Source organism: Canis lupus, chromosome 3 (genome assembly GCF_048164855.1).
Source record: "Canis lupus baileyi chromosome 3, mCanLup2.hap1, whole genome shotgun sequence".
Taxonomy (NCBI): domain Eukaryota; kingdom Metazoa; phylum Chordata; class Mammalia; order Carnivora; family Canidae; genus Canis; species Canis lupus.
Genome location: NC_132840.1, coordinates 18,628,032 through 18,651,222, shown reverse-complemented (window position 1 = coordinate 18,651,222; position 23,191 = coordinate 18,628,032). Strand labels below are relative to the sequence as shown.

At 52.3% G+C, this 23,191-nt stretch overlaps 1 protein-coding gene and 1 long non-coding RNA gene across 5 annotated transcripts in view; one reads left to right on the top strand and one right to left on the bottom strand.

Annotated features, from left to right (window-relative positions):
• The window catches only part of CMIP (c-Maf inducing protein), a 230,119-nt gene that overhangs the window by 71,573 nt on the left and 135,355 nt on the right, over window positions 1–23,191 (bottom strand). For all 3 annotated transcript variants that reach the window (XM_072819413.1, XM_072819414.1, XM_072819415.1), the window contains exons 2-3: window positions 15,774–15,899; window positions 4,127–4,177 (exon numbers count right to left, since the gene is read on the bottom strand). In XM_072819413.1, the coding sequence (XP_072675514.1) occupies window positions 4,127–4,177; window positions 15,774–15,899 (177 nt within the window). The remainder of the gene's footprint in view (window positions 1–4,126; window positions 4,178–15,773; window positions 15,900–23,191) is intronic.
• Window positions 12,777–15,251, top strand: LOC140629946 (uncharacterized). Of its 2 annotated transcripts, none has more exons than XR_012027727.1 (3): window positions 12,777–13,092; window positions 14,385–14,482; window positions 15,103–15,251. It is a non-coding gene; the product is annotated as an uncharacterized lncRNA (long non-coding RNA). The 2 variants fall into 2 exon arrangements; XR_012027726.1 differs by lacking the exon at window positions 12,777–13,092 and adding an exon at window positions 13,589–13,731.

Genomic DNA, 23,191 nt, shown 5'->3' with positions numbered 1-23,191 from the left:
GATTGGCCTCAGGGGCCAAACCACCCAAACCAAACAGGACTGGCCTCTCCAGGGAGCCCTCAGGACAGCATGCTCTGCTCCAGAGGATCCTGGGAGCATTAGCACTGCTGTCCCACTGCCCAGAGTAAACCCCATCCCACCCTCCTTCCAGGGACTGGAGATGCTCGCTGTCCAGTCCTCCTGCGAGAAAGATCTCCCTGAACAGTGCTGGCCAAAGGCAGGAGGCCGAGAGAAAGAGTGGAGCTGCTGGGGGGCAGGGGTGGGGAGCAGGAAAGGGAATCTGGGAGATGGGCTGTGGGTCAAACCCCACTCCCCTTCTGGGGAGTGGTCTTGGGAACTCGGGCCGGTGACTTGGATTTCCTCACATGCAAGCATCAATAATGGACTTTCCATAGAGATAAGACAATGCTCCGAACAGAGTCTGGGCCAAGGAAACTCCCCAAGTGGACGGTGACAGCATGAGAAGGCAGAGGCCTAGCTCTGAGGCCACTGAACAACGGGACTGCTGGGACAGAGCGGAGGCGGCAAGGATATCACACAGATGTCCTATTTACACTGTCTTGTCCCACAACATCACCTGGGGCGGACTGAGCATTTCCCAGTCTTTTTCTAGTTATCTTTGGTCCCCCTCCCCCTGGAGCCTTTGAAGGCAGTGCCCTCCTATTTCCCTTCCTCCCTTTGAAATTAAATACTAAAAAAATAAGATTTTGATGAATGGGGTTGAACTTTGGAGGGCCACGTACACTAGTGTACTACCTTAATATTTTTTAGGCCCCAAAGAACCAATCTGGCTCCCCCAGGAGCAATTCTCTGTTGAGAATGCCCCAGAGATACCAGTACAACTCAGTAAAAACTAAACCAATGGGGATGTAGTATTTAATAGGCAACATTCTTTACAAATAAAAGAATGGGTTCTCCATGTGCATGGCAGCTATAGTTTGCACACACACAGTGTAGGGGAACAGTGACAAAAACAATATTTATAATATTTTAAAAATCAAGCTGAGGTTGCAAGAATTTTGACAAAGACACTGAAAAGAGGAAGAGAAGAAAGCCAAGAAGGTTGGTTATAAATATAGTGAAAAGAGAGGCTGTATCAGGAGAGGCAGAAGGTCTGATCCTAAGCGGGCTGAAGAGTTCAGAGCTCAGAATCAGGTACAGCTGGATCAAGTAGGAGGCAGGGCAGCCCCATAGATCTGTACTAAAATCTGCTGTGTGGCTAGGGTAAGTCATTAGACCTTTCTGAGCCTTGGTTCCCTCATTTGTTTAATGACAAGGGACAGGAAAGTGCACAGCCCTGCCTGGTATGGTGTAACTGCATCTGAATTAATGAACACTTGCCAGAATCTATGCAGACCCTAAGAGTAAGCCAGAGAACCAGAATTTGATTCCAGGTCTCTCAGTTCATTTTGCGAGCTGGACATGCCTCCAAAACACCTTAGATGTCCTCGCCATTTTAAAAAGGAAGGAAAACATGCCTCCTCCAGTCTCATCAAAACCGAAACCAAGTTGCTGACACTAAGATACCGCTGCCACCTGGTGGCAGCCTACCTAAATTATTGTGGGGTGGGGTGGGGTGGGGTGGGGTGGGGTGGGGTGGGGTGGGGTGATGTCAGTTGTTAAAGGGGGAAATCTGCCAGTTTTATACCTGACAAGACACAAGTGAAAACTTATATTGTGGGAACAAAGGCCACCACCTACCCTTTGGCAAAAGGGCCATACACTGCCAGGCATTTGCCAGTTCCATGAAGCTCTGACTCGGGTTTCCTGGATGCTTTTCTTTGTTTTGTTTTGTTTTGTTTTGTTTTGGCAGCGGGGGGGGGGGGGGGGGGTTGTTTTTTAAATTTAACAACCATAAAGAAACCAAATGGCACCAAAATTAAGTGTAGATATCCAGGTCTTCCTGAAAACTGCGAGAAGCAGGGATCCCCAATTCTGTACTCGTTCAATCCACAATACTTGATGATTAAATTTGTATGTTTATCACTATGTTTTTTTTTTTTAAGATTTTATTTGTTTATTCATGAGAAACACAGAGAGAGGCAGAGAGAGACGCAGAGACACAGGCAGAGGAAGAAGCAGGCTCCATGCAAGGAGCCTGATGCGGGACTCGATCCTGGGTCTCCAGGATCATGTCCTGAGCCAAAGGCAGATGCTCAACCACTGAGCTACCCAGGCGTCCCAAGACTGTCACTTTCAAATCATCTTTCTAGCCCGTCCGTCTTCTAAAATTCAGCCTCCTCTGTCCACCTTCTTGGTCATCCCTGCTAGCTGCACACCATTCCCGAATTCCCCAAGCCTTGCCTTTTAGGGGTTCCCATAGGCTGCAGACAACAGATGAAGAACAAGCAGACCGGGCACGACCGAGCTTTGTGGAATACCACCCAAGACAGCCAACCTCTCCCTTGACATTGGTCTTGGCCCTCTTTGCAATGAGGCCTTTCCCCCGCCTGTCAAGGAGGCAGGATGTCTCCAAGTACTTCCTGCCCCTTCCTGAGCAGAGGAAGCAAGGAGATTACCTACTTGCCACTCACTGGGAAAACACCTTCGGAGAACAGAAAGGGGAGGAGCCAAGCGGCTGGGGTCTATGGCGATGAGATGGCCCCTTCCATCGGAGCCCCCAACCATATCTTCCCTGCCCCTGGACTGCTCTGGCATTTGACTCCCAGACGGCCCTCAGAAGGTCCTGACGTAAGCCCTGCCTGTCTGGGGACGCGTAGGGCCACAGAGGGCCGCGGAGAGCCAGGCTTCAGGGACGAGGAATAATCGCACTGGGGAAACTGAGCTCTCAGTGGCTCCTGCTGACTCTGTGGGCAGAAATGTGCCACCGGGCCTTCTTGGCTGCCACCTGCTGCCTTCTGCCTGCATTCAGAAACCTGTGGGCATGAGGGAGACCTAGGTTTGAACCCTGCTTCCAGCCCTGACAAGCTATGGGAGCTGGGCTACAGCCTTGCCTCACCTTTCCTGTGCAGAAAATGGGAGCAGTGACAATAACCAGCTTTACCAGGCTGGGGCGAGGATGAAGTGGCCGTGATGGGCCCAGCTTCAGGTTCCTGGCATACAGTAGGTGCTCAATAAATTCTAGTCCTTTCCCTCTGCAGCTCCAACGTGGAGACTTCTGGTGAGCTTCCGAGACTGCCACACGGGCACAAAGTGAGAGGACCTGCAGCTGTCAGGGGAGAAGGGAGGGGTGCCCTCTTTGGGGCTAGGAATGTCACTTTCTGGGGTTGTATTTCCGTCCTGGGGCTGGCTGTGACCAGAGTCCCTTGGAGGCACGGGAGGAATTCCGAGTGTTCCCCGGCTCAGCCCAACATGGCATGAGGCCTTATACCCTGCGTACAGCCAGCTGCTCACGCTCCACAGCTCTCCAGCTAACTGTAACAATGACAGCTCAGGACATGCACTGGTCATTCCAGCCATGCCCTGCTGGCCCTGTGAGGCCACAGGACTGTCACAGCTTGTTCTAAACTAAAAGATCAGAGGGCGGGAGGGCCAGGGAGGCGGGGCCTAAAGAGAGGCTGACCACACAGTCCACACCCTGGGGCAGAACGTGGATTCCCTGGGGGCTGGGAGGATCTTTCTCAGTAGATCTGGCCCCTGGGTCTTGACAGTGACCAGCAGAGAACTCATTTCCTGACATGCTAAAAGGCTGTGGACGATCCTATGAGGAGGCTGAACTGGAAAATTAGGCCAAAGAACCAGGTAATTGAGAGGAAGTGGAAATTATGGAAGAATGTTGGTTGTTTGAAGCAACCTTCAGAAGTTACTTTCAACCCAGCATCTTGAGACCTCAAGCCCTGCCTCACCCGGCCCCCTAATAAAGCCCCTCTTCTGAGAGCAAATGCTTCTATGATCCTTTGGGAAGTGGCAAAGGCTGCAAAGCTCATGAGCAAAGTCAGCGGCCAATGGGGCAGGAATGCCATAGCAAGGAGAAAGGCCCCGAGCATCAGAGACAGAAGGGGATTTACACAACCCATTCCACGATGGGGCAAGGCTCCTCGGCTAAGCCGTCTGGAAGGCAAGGGATGTCCACCTTTACACCTCCAGGTAACAGATTAGTTTTGAGCCAGGAGGCTGCCCAAAACAGAGGCGTCCGCCTTCAATCAGAAACTGAGTCAGGACTTACCTTCCACTGCAGAGAATGAAACCACTGGTCTCGAAGGTAGCTGTTGGCAGCCTGCAACGACAAGAACAGGACAGCAAGGTCTAGTCACCAGTTTGCAGCATTTTAGAGCACAGTACCGGGGTCCCAGCCTGCTCTGCCCAGCGGGGTCTGCTCTGCAGCCCTGACACAGGGATCTGCCCAGTGGAACCTTTTGGGTACAAAACAGAAGTGACAACCAGGGGGACTTTTCCTGAAATGAGACATCATTCCACTGTGTGCGTGTTTTGCTAGGTAGGAGTGACTCTGGACACTGGTGGCTGGAAGAGTGCTCACTGTACACAGATCTTGGCTTATTTAGGATCATGGGAGGGGCTGGGAGGAAAGGAAGCAGGCATGGTGGTGGGACAATGGGGTGGGACCGGTTCAGGTGCCTCTTTCCCACCAGGCACTGCTCCAGGTACCTGGCACTTGTTATTCACATACTCTGTCATCAGCCCTCACAACAGCCCTATGTCCGTTTCACAAAGGGAAAACCGAGGCTCCAAGATCTCACATCAACTAGTGTGTTCACAGCAGGCAGGCTGGCTTCAGAGCTTGTGGGTTTAACCTCTTGCCAGCTGCAGAAAGGCAGGGAAGAAAGCATCCAGTCTTGAACTCAGGCAGACCTGAATTAAAAATCACCACCACACAGGGAGCAAAACCTTCCCAGATCCACACCACCCTAGTTCACAGACCTTGGCAACTTGGCTTGGGTTTTCTCATCTGTAAAATGGGGCGATTAACCCTGACCTTGCAAGAGTGTTGTGAGGACTGGGAATGATTCCCGTGGAGCAGAAAGAACCAGGCCCAGCACACAGTAGGTGGCCACCAGAAATGCAGTCATCACTGCCATCACCACTGTCATCAATTCATCTCGAACACATCAGGGCCCAGGGAAGGTCCAGCCAACTCTCCTGCGTGACGCTGCCGCTGCTCTCACTCACTGCTCTTGGTGGCAACTGCAGTATTTATGGCACATTTATTGTGTGCCAGACACAGCACGAGGGTCCATGCTGGTTTGTTCAGTCCTCGCAAGTCTACCCTGGGAAGCTGGTACTGTCAGCATTGTCACGCCTGTCTGCTTTTTTTTTTTTATTTTTAAGACTTTATTTATTCATGAGAGAAAAAGAGAGAGAGAGAGAGAGACATAGGCAGAGGCAGAAACAGGCTTCATGCAGGAAGCCTGATGTGGGACTCGATCCCAGAGTCTGGGAATTATGCCCTGAGTCAAAGGCAGATAGATGCTCAACCACTGAGCCACCCAAGTGTCCCACAGTGTCTGTTCTTGCCTGACCCCACAGCCCCACGGCCCTCTGCCCCAAGTTTACCCTGACCTTGTCGGTCCAGGGACTGATAAAGGTCGGAGCCTCTTTCCAAGCATGAGAGTCCAGCTTCCATGGACCCAACCTATACAGACACACACAAACAAGCATGTACAAGTGGTTACAATTTCAGGGGTTACCCTCTGCCCAGGGGACCCAGGGGATCCAAGTACCCCACCCAAAGTGTTGGTGAAGCTCAACCACTCTCCCAGGGCAGAGTTTGGGGAAATCTCTAGGCTTGAATATGAAATGAATCCGCTCAGTGGCCAGTGCAGAGGGTTATCAGGCTCCTGTGGGCAAGTTCAGGGACTCATTCCAAATCTCAAAGAGGCTGATACCAGCCCATGGATGCAAAGCAAGTTTGCATCTATCTCTGCCCCGAGTGGGGAACAGGCCTGGGGATACCTTCTGTGTGATTTAGGGACCTCCGCAGTGACTGAGTGTCCAACAGCCCTGGGTTCCAGTTCTCTAAAGATGCAGAGCCTGTGCCACCTGACCGAGGAAGTGGAGGCCAAAGCAGAGTCTGCCACGGGACCGGCAGCACCCCGAGAGTCTGTGGCTGAGTCACCTCCTATCAGCGCTGACCTAGCTCTGTGGTCTTATGACAGTTCTTGTTCATTAGGATGATAAAATACATCCCATGCTTAGGGAGACCAATGCAAAGATCCCAAACAATGAGATAATTCCTGTAAAATGCTTACTTAGCTCAGGGCCTGGCACGTGCAGATGCTCTACAAACAGCAGTGATCAGTATCCATGCGGCCACAGCCAGTGGTGTGTTGATAAATGTGGAACAACAGGCTTTCCAGAATAAAAAAAGGCCCTGATCACAGCACATGCCACCTTCTGTGCTGTGAATAGTCCCACCTTGGAGGATTCTGTGCCACCAGCAGGGACGTCCCTGGACCACGATTGGGAAGACGGGTGTAGGACTGGCTCTCAGGAGCTGGTACAAGCTGGGATGAGCTGGCCCCAGCACAAACCCAGTGTGTGCTTTTTAGCACACCACGTGGGCCAGAGAATGGGGCAGGCATGCTGGGCCAAATACAGGACCCTCAGACTGTCCACATGCTAAGCCTTGTGAATATGCAAAGGGGCTTCGTAGATTTCAGTGAATTAAGGACCCTGAGATGAGGAGGTTATTCTGCATTATGTGGATGAGTCAAAGTCATCAAAGGGTCCTCACAAGAGGGACGCAGGAGGTCAGAGAGTCAGAGACGGAGCAGAGGCTGGAGTGACATGGCCATAAGCCAAGGGGCACAGGCAGTCTCTGAAGTTGTAAAATCCATTGTCCCATGAGCTTCCAGAAGGAACTAGCCCTGCTGACACCTTGATTCTAGCCCAGTGGGACCCGTGACTCTAAAACTGCAAACAAATAATACATATGTGTTGTTTTAACTGCTACCTTGTTGGCAGTTTGTCACAGCAGCAGTAGGAAATGAGTATGGGAAGTCTGGCCACATTGGTCTAGGGCCGATGTGGGCTGTTCTACTGGTTCTGTGGGTGTGCACTGGGCCCAGGCAGTGCCCATAAGGTGTCACTGGCTGGACTGAAAGACCAAGTGAGGACAAGAAGGAAGAGACAGGAGCAGGAGGAAGGACAGGGGAAGAAGGCACGTTTCCCTGTTTGTGCTCACTGGCTCCAGCGTGATGCTCCGGAAACACGTGCCTGTGTGTGACTACCACCTGCGTGACCAAGTGACACTTGCTGAATGAATGAATGAACAAATGAATGAGGGGGCTGTGAGCTCCTTGAGGGCAGACTTTTATTCCCAAATCCTCAGTGCTGATTAGCAGTGCCTGGTACCATTAGGGCTAGTTGCACAAGCAAGAATGAACACACAAAGCAAGAGAGACCGGAAAGCAGACCAGTGGTAGTGAGTGGTAGACGGTGACTCCCTTCCTTTGCCTTGGCAACCAAATCCAACACAGACCTGACTCCCTCATGACCTGGTGCAGTGTGTCCCATTCTGGGGCCCTCCCCACCATGCAAGCCCGTCAGGGATCTTTAAGGGGGCCCGGCCCCTCTCTTGGTTGAGTGTGAGCAGGTGATCTAGGCTATATCAGTCTGGAGCTCCTGCCCAGGACTCGGGGGTCTTGAGCAAAGTTAATGTCAGGATGAAGGAGGAAAGAATTCATTATGAGGCAGAGCAGTGTCTTCCTGGGCAGGTGCCTTGAAGGCTAGGATATGGTCCCACCACCTGCCTCAGCTCCAGTCCGTTTCCCAAGCCTGTTCTCCAGGCTCCCATCAATCCTTCAAGCATATTCCTCTTTTACTGGAGACTGCCTGAGTCCATTTTGGCTGCTTCCATCTGGGAATCCTGATTGATCTGCATGGCACCATTGGACGCTTCTTCCTTCTCAAAAATGGATGTTCCACAGAACTTTCTCTGCAATTTTTCCTCCCAAAGGAGCCAGCCAGCTCCCAGAGCTGCAGCTTCTCCTGGTTATACCTCAAGCCCTCCTGACATCCCTCACAGGCAGCCTGGCTCTGCCCAGACCTCAAAGTGGCCAGCTTGCTGTGGAGCGGGAATAGATGCGGAGACGTCTTCTCCTGCCCTGGCAGGTCCCAACTGGGACCTCATCTTCAGGTCTCAGTTGGGTTCACTATGTACTGCCTTTCACAGTGGCCTCATGGTCTGGATGGGGAGGAAGGTGTCTTCAGGGACACAACTCCATCTCACCTGCCCTGGTCACCTCCGCTTACAGCCTATCCTTCCAGGAGGAACACCCTACACATTCCCAGTGCTTGCTCATGTGGGAGAATGTGAACCCCCTTGCTATTACAACCCAGCTGCCCGGCCATATCCATCCTCCTATGAGTGTTTCAACGGGAGGAAGTCAGTGTCGTATTCTGGGAAGAAGGCTGGTTTGGGTTCAGCACAGCAGTCTGTAGATCCCAGCTGAAAACAGCTGTGTGACTCTGGACCTCCCTGTCTGTAGTTCAGGCTTGGGAAGCCTGCCTCTCTGAGGCACGGGTATGAAGCAAGATCCCACAGGAAGTAATGCCGGCTGATGTGACCCACCAGGCATTGAGCACAATACTTTGTACACATCACTCTGAGGTGAGGAACGGAGGCTCAGAGCAGGCGGGAAGGCCGTGCCACCCACCTGGGAGCTGACCCAGCCTTGCCTCAACCTCACCATCACCCTCACGGCCTCGTCTGACACAAGCCACTGGCCCCCTTCTTCTCTGATCTCGAAACCCCTTGCCTCCCCCAGAGCCTTGGTCGGGGCCACCCTGCCTCCTCAACTTCCTGGCACTCCTTCCCGCCACTCTCTGAGCCCCATCCCCACCTCTGTGGTTTATCAGTCCCACCCACAGGATCGGGAAAGGAGGCAGAGTCTGGGCGGGTTAACTGCCACCTCCCGGGTGAGGCTGGTGTCACGAAGTTCCCACGAACTTTGCAGAGGCAGCAAATGTCTCCCAGCCCACCTGCTGGGCTCATCGTTACCCAGCAAGAGGGGGAGGAGGGGTGGCCACAGTCGCCCCTCTGCCCCCCAGGCTGGCTACACTTTGCAGGAAGACAGTGTCCATCCATTGTAATGAGGCTCTTTGAATCGAAGGTTCAAAGGGATTTCAAGGATCTGACCCAGTCCAGGAGTTCTCAGTTTTGGGGGGGATTTATAGAAACCTGAAGCCCTTTGAGAGATGGAAAAAAAGCTGTAGAATCACAGCCAAGTGCACATCTGTATACCACACACACATGCAGGTAAACGCACACGGTGTGTAGGTAGTTTTGGAATACACCACGGATAACAGGTTAAGGACTCAACCTGAGCCAGCCCAACCTATCCCTTCCTGCCACTCTTCTGATGAGCAAGCCAAGTCCTGGACTTGCTGCGGTGTCATCGGTGTCCACTCCCCAAAGGTGCCAGCTCTCTTCCCAGCATGCGGTAGGGACTCGTGGCCATGGGGCCTGCCCTGGCCAATGAAGCATGAGCTGATGTGACCTGTGTCACTTCCAGTGGAAGCTCTTGGGAGCTGGTGCTGTATTTAGCAGGGCCCTTTGCCCTTGTCATGGTAACCAGAAACATTCCCGATGGCGCTGGCTCCGTCAGCAGTGCTCCCAGCCGACCCACGATGGATGTGTAGCCTGAATGAGAAATAATCCCTTGTTGTTTTGAGCCACTTGGAAGTTGGGGCTACTTGTCACTGTAGCACGATCTAGCATGACCTGGCCGGCCTTGCTTTTCATCTGGCTTTCACACAGAACATCATCCTACCAGGGACACTGTGCCTTCACCCTCTCACTCACTGCCTGCTGAACTACTCACCCTTCAGGTCTCACCTGAAATGCTTTCCCCTCGCCATCCCTGACCACACCAGGTGATGCTGCCTCGCCTAACAGAACTACACTGCCCTGCAATTGCTCATCTCAATTGCTGTTCTTTCTGTCAAGGCTATGAGCTCTGTGAGGTCAGGGACCATGTGTGACTTATTCACCATGGTGTCCACAAAAGCCATAGAGAGAGATGTTGTTAAGTGAAAGACTGGCTGACTTGTCGAATCAATGACCAGATGGATACATGGATGGATGGACGTTCAACAGAAGCAGAGCGCCTTTGTCTGGAGTCTGGAGGGATAGATGGGTGGACAGACAGATGTACAAATGGATTGGGTGGGTGGACAGCTAAATGGATGGATGAAGCATCACCCCTTCTGCTCACTGAAGAAAATTTCACACGCAGTAAAACTTGAAAGGAACTGTGCAGCCTGGAACCCTCTCTTCCCCAACATGTATTTGCTTAAATACATGTGATGAGGCACAGTGCAAAGTATTTTATGTGTAGTAACACTGATGATCCTCACATTGTCCAAGGAGGCAGGTCTCATGACTTGAGCTCACAGAGAAACCAGCCGTCCGGGGAGGTTATCCCTGCTTGCCTGAGGCTACAGAGAGAGAGAGAGAGAGAGAGAGAGAGAGAGAGAGAGAAGAGAGAGAAGAGAGAGAGAGAGAGAGAGGTGGAGCTGGGCTGGGACTCAGGTCTGTGTGACCACACAGGCTGTCCACCCTGAACATGAGAGCCACGTGCCTGGGCTCTACCAGGCTTCCAGGAACTGGGCTGGGAAGTCTGAAGGCATGATGCTGGTGAAAGGGGAGGAGGAAGGCTTGGCTCCCGTTCCAATCTCCAGGAGGCCCCACCCCGCAAACAAGAGGGTGGGCCAGAACTTTCTTCTGGAAGAGGGGAGGTGCATCTCTCACTGAGGGAGCCAGAGAGGGTGGGCCGTGAACCGTTCCTTCCTTTGGTTTGTCTAGTTTCGAAGGAGGAAGGAGGACGGAGCCTGCTTGCTGGGGGACTTCCAGGATCCCGGCGCAGGCATCTCTAAGTGCCTTCCAATGAAAGGGAGAGTGGCCTGGGCTGGGCCTGGCCCAGGGGACTGGGCGAGTTTCTGCACAGGGATTCCATGCTGCTGTGCGGGCGGCCAAGCCAGGACGACTCGGCCCCGCGGGACACGGGGCAGAGCTCAGAGTCCCGAGGGTCACTCGACTCAAGCATGGGAAAGAGCCCCTGGAAGCAGGCAGCCCTGCTCCGGCCAGCGCCAACTTCTCCCAGCGATAAATCTTTCGAACACTGGAAGGGCCTCGTTCCAGGCAAATTCTGCCTAATTTCCTCTTAGAAAGTTGCCAAGTTCTCTCTCATTGTTGTATTGTCTCGAGAGGTGAGAAAAACAGCCAAGGGTGCACTGTGGGTGACTGTTCCCAAGTTCTCCTTCCTGGCCCGACTTCTTAGGGAAAAAACAGCACGTGCTTTTCAGACCGGAAAGCTCTTTCTCGCCAGCTTCCAGTAAGAAGGGAACCCACCCTGTCCCTGCCCCTGCCGCCTGGCCTCGGGAGGTCCCCTTGGGAGAAGAGCCAGCCTCGGAGACCATCGGAGGAGGACAGTCTCCTTGTTCTGGCTCCGTCTGAAACCTTGTTTTAGGAGCAGGGCGCTCTGTCTACTTCTCACGGATGGGCGGACGCCCGGCCGTGAGGCAGAAATGCTAGATGATCAGCGCCACAGGGCTCTCGGAGGCCGGCCACCCCACCCCACGGCCGGCAAGGAGGGCCCCGGATGCTTTCATCGCACCGTTTATGTTCTTATGTCGTTACGTTCTCACAATGGAACGGGAGCACAAAGGGAGTTAAGGTGGAAAGAAGATAAATAGGCCCTTTCCGCACCCGGGGATTCTAATAACATGGCATTAGGGAGCTCACGCTGAAAAACACAAAGCATCCAGAAACACACCAATTGGACCAGGCTGGGAGGCTGGCGCCTTTGTCTGGGGACTCGACCTGCTGGCAGAGCGCTCGGTGTCCCTGGGCTGGGAGAAGGCGCGCTGGCCCGAGAGTAGCTCTGAACCTGCCCTGAACTCAGATAGGTCAGCTCCCGGGGTCTGAGGGAGGCGCGATTCCAATTCTAACAAAGCAGCTTTGTAAGGAGGTCTCTGGGAGACAGACAAGGGTGGAGAGGGAGGGACAGAGGGAGGGGGAGATACAGAGGGAGTGAGGTCGAGAGGCACAGAGAGAAGGGCTGGGGTGGAGAGAGGCCTGGAGGAAGACATCAGAGAGAGAAACTGCAACAGAAGCAGAGCGAGACACAGCCAGAGATAGAGAGAGAGGAAGAAAGAGGGGGATGGGGGGGTAGACAGAGAGAGGAATAGAGGGCGAGAGAGATGAAGAGAGGGAGACAGAGAGGGAGGAAGGAGAGAAGGACAGAGAGAGGGGGGAAGGGAGGGAAGGAGAGAGAGAGGAATAGACAGGAATAGAGGGAGAGAGAGGGAGAAGGGGAGAAAGAGATGGAGACAGAGAGGGAGAGAAGGAGGGAGAGAGGGAGGGAGAGAGAGAGGGAGAGATGAAGAGAGACAGGGAGAAGGGGGAGAGGGAGAAAGGGAGAAAGGGAGAGAGAGAGGCAGAGAAGAATAGATGGAGAGAAGAATAAAGGGAGAGAGAGGGAGAGATGAAGAGAGGGAGAGGAATGGGGGGAGGAATAGGGGGAGAGAGAGGGAGGGAGAGGAAATAGATTCACATGGATACAGAGCCTGGAAGAAACTGGCAGGTGAGGGTGGGGACCCCTGCAGCCCCAACGTCACTCCTAGGTAAGGAGGAGCCGTGCTCTTAGGAGGACACGAACCTCTTCAGTGATGCTAGAACACTGCGGACCCCCCAGCACTCTAAGACTAATTCCTCCAGCAGGAAAGGGGTGGGTGGAGCACGGGGTCAAAATGCAAACTGCTAGGGTCCAGGCCCGTCCAGCAGAACCTTCTGTGATGATGGAAGTGTCCTTTGTCTGGACTGTCCAATAAGGAGCCACTAGGTCCATGTGGCTTCTGAGCACTGCAACTGTGGCCAGTGGCCCAGGGCTCTGCATTCTTAATTTGATGTAATACACGCAGATGCAGATAGTTGTGTGGCCAGTGGCCGCTGTCGGACAGCATGGCTCAAGGCATTTTCATCCTCTGCTGACCAAGAGCACCCAGACGAAGCTCGTCCAGTTAGCCTTGTCCCCCAGGCACACCTGGCTGCTTCTCAGTTCTTCCTCTACCCACAGCAGGGAGGACTGTGGTGATGCCACAGCTCCGGTCCTGCCATATGAACCAGGACAAACCCAAAGCATAGGATCCTGCTGCCTGTCACAAGAGCACGTGAGGGGCGCCATGCCTGGCACTGCAGGGCCCCACCCTGGGCTTCGGGCACCCCCCAGCCATCTCACCACCACACGGGCCCCCAGCCCAAAGCCCATCTCCTAGATGACTCGGAACCCATTTATATAACAAGACGGCCACAGCTATCCGTGAATCATGGGAAGGGGGAGGAGGGTGATGATAAGAAGGAAGCAAGGTAGAAGCGGATGGAAGGGGCAAAGGGAGAGATCGAGGCGTTGGGGGGAGAGGGACTACACCCACCTGGGCTCCCGAAGGAATGGGGTGGAGGGCTGTGTCTGCTTCCCCGTCCTAGTCCTAGCTCTGAGTCCTGCTCTCCTCCTCCTCCCGTTCTCCTGCTCCGGCCTCTGTCCACGGAGCCAGTGGGGTGGGGGGGGGGGGGTGGGGGGGGCAGAGACCAAACAAGCAAGCAAGGGGGATGCTGAAGCAGGCCTGCCTGTCGGCTCAGCAGGGGGAGCTCTGACGTGAGGCCACTGCCGGATGTGGCCCCAGCCAGGCGAGTCATCACAGCCGGCCCGCAGCCACAGCCTGGGTTAAAGGGACATTCCACTGCCCAGCAACCTACATCCCTCCAAGCCTCACTTCCCTCCAAGCCTCACTGATGTTTGGCCTTCCTTGGGGGTACGCTGCCCCCTCGTGCCCCAGAGGCCCTCTTGCTGGCAAAGTAGCAACTACTACACACCCAAGGAGATGGGGGCTCCTCCAGCTGGAGGTTTCCCTCCCTTCTGCCTCCCTCTGGCACTCCCACATTCAGCCCTCTCTGCCTTCCATTGTCCCCTTTACCCCTTAGGAGCTTTCAGTGGCTCCCTACTGCCCTGAGGATATAGCCTTGGCTTCTTCACTCAGCTAATAAGACCTGTACGATCTGGCTGTGACCCCACGGCTCTGGACACATTCACAGGGCGCTGAACCTGCCTCTCCTTCTCCCACGTTCATGCTTTGTACTCACATTCCCTCCACCCTGAGTATATGCGCCCCCCCTCAATCTCAACTCCTACTCACCCCTCTATACCCAGCTGTAACGTCACCATCCCGGGGGAGCCCTCTCTGGAACCCTAGGCCAAATGAGTCACTCCCTGCTCTGGGCTCCCAGTCCTCTGGGACATGCCTCTATTTTAGCTGTTGTCTCTGTAGCCATGTGTTTACAGCTTTGCTCCCCAGAGGGCCCTGGACCTCTCAAGGATGGGGCCAAGGAAGGGCTTATTTACCTTCCTCCCGCAGCACAGGGGACAGACAGATATTTCTCTATACTCCTCCTCTTAATTTCTCCACAGAACCCTATCATTGCCCTCCTGAATCTTCCACGGCTGCTCAGGCCCCAGCCCACAGGGGCCGGAAGGACAGATAGAGGCTGGAGGCAAAGAGGGAAGAGGTGAGAACACATAAAAGAAAAAAAGACGGTCCAGCGTGGTTTTGGCGTTCTCCAAGAGGTGACAGTAAAGAACAGGATTTTTAGGAAGAATTAGCTGTTACAGTCAGCTTGTGGCACCCAGCATTCCTCAGAGGCTGAACTGTGTGCCTCTTGGCTCAAATGCTGTTATGCAATCTAGTGGCCACTTTGGAAGCACGTTTTAGGGAGCATCTCTTTGGGCTCAGGGCAGATCTCCCTGGAGGGGCAGAGTTAGAAAGAAATTGTTCCTAAAAGAAAGGCCTGTTCTCCCAATGATGAGAGTGTGCATTCTCTCTAATTAGTTTCTGAGTTGGGCTCCCTGCTGGAAATGGGGATGGCTCTGCCTGAAATGAAACAGAACATGTCGTGTGTATATACTCCAGCAATTTTTTTCTGCCACAGTTCTTTTCTTGGTGGACCTACCCTAAGGTCTTGGTAGGGCTATGGTCAAGAGTGGGTATGTAACCTAGGGTAAGGCATTCCCTGGGATGTGTGGGACTACAGCAGAGCCAATTAGAATCGTCTATGAGATTTTATAGAAAGACATTAGAAGGAAAGTGGGCTCTCACAATGTCTAAAGGACAGAAGTCCATCTTTCCCAGGCATAGAGAGACCCTCCCTGACAATGAAGCCAACACACAGAAGCAGAGCCAGGTGATGGGAAGAGAGGAGGCACTGAATATTAGCATCATTTGACTCCTGGATCAAGCCATTCCTGAAGGTCTTTACTGCCTAGTTACCCTAATATATTTACAGCATCAAGTTCTCTTTTTGCCTCAGAGTTTGAATGTTTGCGTCATTTCCAACCAACAGCCCTGACCAATACACACGAAATGCACCCTGTTCCAAGGAGACAGCTCATATTTCCATCAGAGTCTCCAAAGACCAACAAGAAGAACCTCCTCCTCGCTTACTCACTTTTCCATAGCCTTTTAAGGCCTAACAACATGCCTTTGTGCCTCAGTTTCCTCATCTGCAAAATGGAAATCAGAAGACCTATGTCTCAGGTTTGTTCAGAGACAACAAAGCCTGAGATCTAAAGCTCCTGGGCTGTAGCAGGCATGCAGTGGGAGCTCAGTCTGTGCACATTCCCTCTTCCTTTTTCCCAGAGGGCCCCAGTTTATACCTTTCTTACGTCTGAGAAAAAAGCACCCCCTAAGCTAAACAACCTTTCCTCCTGGTAGATGGCCGTCTTCCTCTGAGGGAAAAGCGGAGGGTGAGAGCACGGGGGGCAGGGCAGAAGAAACTGCTTGCTCATGTTTGCTTCTCCTACCTGCAGTAAGACCGTCCCCCCAGGAATTGTGAGCTGTAAACAGTACTTCGGGGCGTTCTCCCAGGACAGCAGCTGAACGTCTTCAATAGCGCTGTAGGAGACTGAGTTTTCCATGTACCCAGTTGGCTGCAGCAGAAAGAAAAAAAGAAGAAGAAAAAGAAAAGATTAGGCACGATATCCACATCTCAGAAGGTTCCAGAACACATCCCCGCTCCGGCCACCAGCACACTGTACAGACACTGGGCAACTCTGGGAACCAAAGGAATTCCATCTTTCCTGGCTGGCAGCGTCCCAGCTGGCGGGAACGGGCTGTGGTGGAAGCTTGCCCACGTGTTTGGGGGTGTGGACTGGGGGCACCTGGAGGGCAAAGCCTGTACATTGTTCCTCGGGGTGTCCATGGGGCTCAGCATAGGGCAGAGCCTGCATCTCTCCAGTCCTCACTGCGGCCGAGCCACCACCTTCTCCAGCCCAGAAAGCAGTCACAGGCCCCACCGGCCTCTCTGTCTTGTCTCCCTGCACAGATGTGCACCTCCCCACTCTGCGCCCAGGGCCATGCTCCAAGTCGGCACACTCAATCCCCCTCCTCCCTGCTCAGTATTCTCTCACAGCTCCCGGTGGCCCAAGCACGAAACCCACACTCCCGTCCACCCTTGCCAGGCCCACAGGTCCGGTCCTTCTCCTTCCTCCAGCCCTGCCTGCTTTCTTTTCTTCATCTGTGCTCCCCAACGGGCCTAGCTGCCCATGGCACCACAAACTCAGGCTGGCCCAGAAAGGTTGTGGCCCAATCCCTGGCCTCTCCACTTCTACTGACCAGGCCTCAGCTCTGCAGGGACATCTCAGCTACCCTTCAGGCGCTATAGACCACCTTGTCACATCCTTCCCCATACCCCCAGTGCTCCCCACACCCCATTTAATTATTGTGGACTTATATGGTGTGCCATCTGCGGATATCTGTCTCCTGGCCACACTCCAGCTTGGAGGTGTCAGGCCCCTGTCTGTCCTGGTCCCTGTCCTCTCTCCCCAGTGCCTGGCACGTGGCAAGGGCTCAACCATTTGTGTGGAAAGAAATAACAGTGACAGCTATCATTGGCCAATGTTGGGGTGCAGATGGGGACAGAGAAATTCATAGTCCCTCTTCCCTGTTATAGAGACAAGGCACCAGGAGCCAGGGGGAGGTGCTGGCCACCAGCTACCAGCGGTGTCCTTGTCACTCTGACCCCAGGAAGCTGTACTTCAGCAGAATCAGAGGCAAGTGTAACCCAGCCAAGAAGGTAGAATGTAACAGCTAACCTCTCCCAAGCCAAGCACTCCCCAGATACATGGCAAGTGCTCTCTCCTTCCATCCTCACAAGAGTCCCACATACGGGTGCCAGGGCCATCTCATTGCATAGATGAGGAAGCTGAGGTGTCCTGTGACGTGCTCATGGACAGCCAGCTGGGAAGGGGGCTGGCCAGGGCTGAACCGAGCTGGTGACTCAGGAATCAGTGTTCTAACCAATCAGTAAGAGGGGATGTGATCTAAAATCCACAGCCTGATGAGTTCATTGTACCATCAGGATTTAGGACCCCTGTGAGCTCTTAAATGTCCATTTCTGTCTGCCAAAGTTGAGAAACAGTGGTGGTGCTGGAGGTGGAGAGGATTGAGGGCATAAACTGACTCAAATTTCCCCGATATGATTGCCCACCAGGCTCAGGAAATAAGAGAGATTGATCAATCGATTTGTTCATGTACTCATTCATTCATCTGACGTATTTATTGGGCACCTATTATGTTACAGCCCACACGTTGGGTGCTGGGAATACAGCAGTGGCTAAGACAGCAGCCCAGTAGCACAAAGAGGCAAAAAACAAAATAGGCAAATAAATAGCAAGTGCTGCACCAAGATTCCAAAAAAAGTATGCACAGGGCTAAGAGCTGCAGTGCCCTGGAGAGGTGGAGGGAAAATACAACCTGGAGCCCCTGGTCTGTGCAAAGGCCCAGGGGTGGGAACAGGCGGGGCACGTTCAGGGAGGAGGCCAAAAGGAGGAAGGCTCAGTAAGACATGGCTTGGGAAGAGGGACCTGTGGGTCCAGCTGGGGTTCCTGGTGAAGTGCTGCAGGGGGACCAGTCAGGAAGAGGGGACAGAAGCAGGGACAGCCTGGAAGTTCTTGCATGAGTCCAGGCATGGAACAAGGCTGGGACCCAGGCGTGGTGGTGAGGGGCAGCCAAATTCATCCTGCCTTTCTCTCCAGCACCAGGCCACCCTTCAACACCCATCCCTGCAGCTGCAGTGTCTGACCCAGACGGTTACCCTGGTGCATCCCGGAGGCAAATGTGTGGGCTCCCCTTCACCCTTTACCCTATGCCAGCAGCCCATGCACTACTATGTTCTCAACATCCTGCCATCAGTGACTCAGCTCTAACGGCACATCTTGTCCTGAGAATATCAGTGAAACCAGGGGTTTGGAGGATTGGTTATATGTTTATTTTCTGAACCCACATTCAAATATTTATTGTTTGCTGCTGACTGTCTGTCTCCCCTGCTAGTGTTTCAGCACTCGGGAGCAGGAATTTCCACCTGTTCTGTTCCAAGTGCCCAAACAGACCTTGGCATCTAGAAGCTAATAGTTATTTTCTTAATAAATGATTATTTTCCTAAATAAAAAAGTGTTTTAAAAAAAAAAGTGTTCATCCATGTACTACTTATAATCACTATATAGAACATCCTTGGGAAGATGAAAGGTTTTGATTACTTTAAAATTTAAATTTAAAAGTTAAAAATTATTTAATAAATTAAAAAAATATATATCCTTTAGGAAGCAATGGCACCTGGGTACCAGATGTGCTGGAGGCCTTCTTATATGGCTCACACCCACCTCTCTCCCTCTTTGAGGTCCAGTTGGCCTCCAAACTCCAGCCCGCTGACCCCTTGGTACCCCTAGAAGACCTGGGCTAAGATGTGGCCGCTAGCACATCTGGAAGACTGCCAGACCATACCACGCAATATAAAGATAGAAAAAGGCCCATTCTGAACATCATTAGGACTTGATTATTCAAACCAAGCAAATGGCCAACCTCCTTTCTCTGAAAGCACACCTGTCAGTCTCCTCAGGGACCTGGAGCACGACGAGGCTTTGTACTGCCCTGTGACGGTGCCAGGCCCGTGGCAGCACACTCGGGGAGATGACCGCTGCTGACATGCGCGATTTCCAGGAGGCAGGGCTTGCTAACCGCCTGTATCTGCCTTTCTCACGACCCTGCTTCGGCTGCCTCAATGTGGCCTTGATTAGAAGTTGCAACACAGGCTTTTTGGGGAAAGGTTGGGTATAAATAAATACATACTGGTTTTTAATAGCAGATGTACTGCTTTCCCACTGTTGGAAGCAATACTGGCTAAAAGTAAAATTTGTAGAATCAACAGGACCTGGGTTTGAGCCTCTTACTGTGTGATGTTACGCAAGTTACTGTACCTCTCTGAGCCCATTTCATTCAACGGTAAGAATGAGAATTTAATATACAGGATTATTAGAAGCATTAAAGGAAATCCAATCTGTCGAGGGCTTTAGCACAGCATCTGGAACATTCTGAAAAGCCCAATAAAAGGAACTACTGTGAGAAATAATCAACTTTATCTTTGGGGTTCTCCTCCTCCAGACCCATAATTCCAGTGTAACCACAAGAAAAACGTCAGATAAACCCCAATTGAGGAACATTCCTTAAAACACCTGGTCAGTACTCATCAAAACCCAGAAAGCTCGAGCAACTGCCCCACTGTGAGAAGCCTGTGTCTACAGAGACTGACCACTCCATGCACTGTGGGATCCCTGATGGGGTCCTGGGACCAAAAAAGCACATTTGGTAGAAACGTAGGAAACTGAATAAAGTATGGACTTTAATAACGCATATCAGTACTGGTTTATTCGCTGTGACAAATGTAACCTGTTTCTGTGAGATGGTCACCACCAGGGTAGTGGGTTTGGGGTATATGGAAATTCTGTACTGCCTTTGTCACTTTTCTGCATGTCTCACAGTATCCTATGATAAAATGTTCATTATAAGAGGAATTAACTGCTGCCATGTTGTCACCAGTGTCACCTCCCCAGACGGAGCCTAGGCGGGAGCCCGGGAAGCTTGCAAGGAAAAGGGGACGGATCGGGCCTGAAAGCCCCTTAATGCTGCTCTTCAGAGTTAGGTGTGAGCCAGAACTGGCCACGGACCTCCTTCGTCCTAGGTACTTTCACACGGCTGGGACAATTTCACAGATAACTGATAATTCCCCAGTAATCTGAACACGATGATCAGAGCTACAGCGGAGGAGATTCCTACATGGGGTAAAGGCTGAGTCAGATAGAAAGGAAAAATGAAATTCTCCACCTGAGGGAAGCTAGGAAATCCAGCTCTGCGAGGTACATGTAAGAGGACAATAAGCAGACTAAGTTATTTCTACGTGTAAGAGCAGGACAAGGCACACTGCCCGATTCCTGTTTCTGTGACATTCTGGAATGAGCAAGGCTACAGGGCTTGAAATCAGACCAGTGGTCAGCAGCAGCTGGGGCACAGGTGGGGCCACTTACCAAGGGGCATGAGGGAACTTTCTGGGGTGATAGAAGTACTCTGTATCTCAATGATGGTGGTGCCTGGCTGTATACCTTTGTCAAAACTCAAATCTGAATGCCAAATGGATGAATTTCCCTGAATGTAAATTATAACTCCAACCTAAGAAAGGCAATGCATGAATATTATAGATAATCTGGAAGATGATGAATGGGAGGCAACCTTTCAGATAAAATGTCAAGACCACTCATTAGCACTTTGGCATGTACTACTTTCCTTAGGATTTCTTTATGCATGATCTTTCTTTACACAGCCCAAGTCATACGGTACATATTGATTTTGTAACTTGCCTTTTCTCTTTCTTCCTTCCTTCCTTTCTTTCTTTCTTTCTTTCTTTCTTTCTTTCTTTCTTTCTTTCTTTCTCTTTCTTTTTTTTTCATAATGTTACATCACATGCGCATCCTATATCCTAGACAGTAATTTCCAGAACTATCACTTAGTGGCTATAAGACATTTGGCCACTATTTTATCACTGCTCTGCCTCCACCATAGACAGTGTGGTTGTTCCATTTTATGCTACTATAAACAACTCCACAATGAACATCCTTGTGAAACATGTTTTTCTACCCTATATTTAGGATTATTTCCTTAGGCCAGATTCCCAGAAATGGAATTACTGGGACAAAGGGTAAGAGCATATTTTACATCATTGCCAAATTGCTCTCATTAAAGAGATATTAAGAGACCTGGGGAGCCCTGGCTAAGGCTGGGGGGGTGGTGGCTTTCATCCTGGGCGCCAAGCCTGGCTGGGTCCTGCTAGAAGCCATGCTCTGGCCCATGTGAGTTCAGAGGGGCTGCCTGGCCGCCAACTGCCCACAAGGTGACTACAGCGCACCCAGAAGTCTGTAAGCCAGGGTCTGGGTTCCCAGGGATGCTTCCAGGGGCTGAGGAACAAGTCGGGGCAGGGGGGTCTCTGTCCTTTTGCTCTGAGGATCAATGAGAGGCCAGCCTCAGGGAGTTCCCGGTGTCTGCCCCTCAGAGAGAGAACACTCTGCTTCTGCTTCTGTTTTTGAGATGAGCTTCATCTCTGGTGTCTCCTCCATGCCTGGATCTGGGCTCAATACAGCAGAGCCTAGAGGGGCTTCATCAGACCCCCCATTGGGCCCCCAAGGCCCTCAGAGCTGACATTCCAAACTGGGCACCTCGTCAGACTTCCCACGTCAGAATGGGCAGGGAGTAGGGTGACCAAAGGCCCCTGAAGCAGCACCCTCCACGAGGCCCCCCGTCTTCACCTCCCCCTGCTTTCCAGGGAGCCGGCTCCTTCCCACCCAACCTGCCTGCTGGTTTCCATGGGGATTTCTCTCAAAGCCAACATGAATCATGATGTCTGCGACCTCCCAGATGAGGCTCCAGGCTGACTCAAGGTACGTGCTGGGAAGGTGCCCAGCACCAGTCCTGGGAAGGGGAGTAGGGAAGAGGCTCCCAGGCCCCAAGAGGAGAAGCAGGTCTGGAAACACCCTCCATGAGCTACCTCTCCAGGACTGGGAATGTGGAAGTTGAGGAACCCTGCCCCCACTGGGGACCTGGGTGGACAAAAACAGGCTGTTTGTCACAGGGTGGGGGCAGTGGCCCATGCCTCCTGTACTCTGCTGGGTGAGCCACACCACAGACAGGTCCCCTCTGTGCCCGTGTGGATGCTGCCTGAGTCATCATGTAGAGGGAGCCACTCCACACAGCCTGATGCCATGTGGCACTGCCCAGCTCGAATGAGGGAGGGCTTGCTCTTGCCACCTGCCCCCTCAACACACACCCTGGCCTCAAAAGAGAGATATCTGGTCAGAGGGGAGGGAAATTCTTTCCAGTCCCCATGGATGGTCAACAACGACGACAACAGTAACAATAACCACAGCACCATTCCCTCCATGGTGGTGCCACCGAAGTGCTCAGATGGGAGGAGTGGGTTTCAGCTCACCTCCCCCTGCTGCTTGTTAGAAAATTCATGTGAGATAAAATTTTGTCTCAGTTTTAACTGTTGTCAGATGTACAACTCAGTGGCATTTCATTCCCCATGTTGTGCCACTTTTGTCTCAGTTTGGTTCTAAGACATTTTCAGCCCTCCACAAGGAGACTCCAGACCGTGAAGTGGTCACTCCCTATGAGCTCTCCCCCATAGTGCTGCTGACCACCAGTCTGCTATGTGTCCCCACTGATTTGCCTGTGTGGACATTCCGTATTGATGCAATTATACAGCACGTGGCCCTTCTCTCTAGCTCTGTGCATGTAACATTTCAGAGGCTCATCTGTAGCGAACCACGTATCAGTACTTTGTCCCTCTTTATGGCTGAGTAGTGTTCCACTGAATAGATACGCCAGGCCAGGTTTACTTACTCATCAGCTAAAGGACATCTGGGTGGTTTCCAAACCTTTTGGGTATGGTGAATAATCAGTAACATATTTTTTTAGTGACAAGAAAGGACATGCGCTCTGCAAACCCAAGCCTCATGAAGCCCCTCCCACAGAGAAAGACACCAGTGCCCCCTGGTTGGCATGTATGGAGGAGGTACCATGTGGCCAGCATCACGCAGAGGACTTTACAGGCATGATCTCATTCCACTGTACATAACACTGCAGGGGGCTGTATTCATCCCTGTTGATCCACACGCTACAGACAAAACTGAGGCAAAGGGACGTGATGACACTTGCCACAGACTCCTGCTTTTAAGAGACAGAGCCAGGATTCCATTTCACACCTGCCAGGACTGCGACCTCCACCCCATGCTCTGCCAAGCCCTCCAGCCAGATCCACATCCCAGCGTGCGTACTGATGGGCATGCACAGTGCACACATGTGCTATGCACACAGGAGCCAGAGTCTGAGAGGGTGC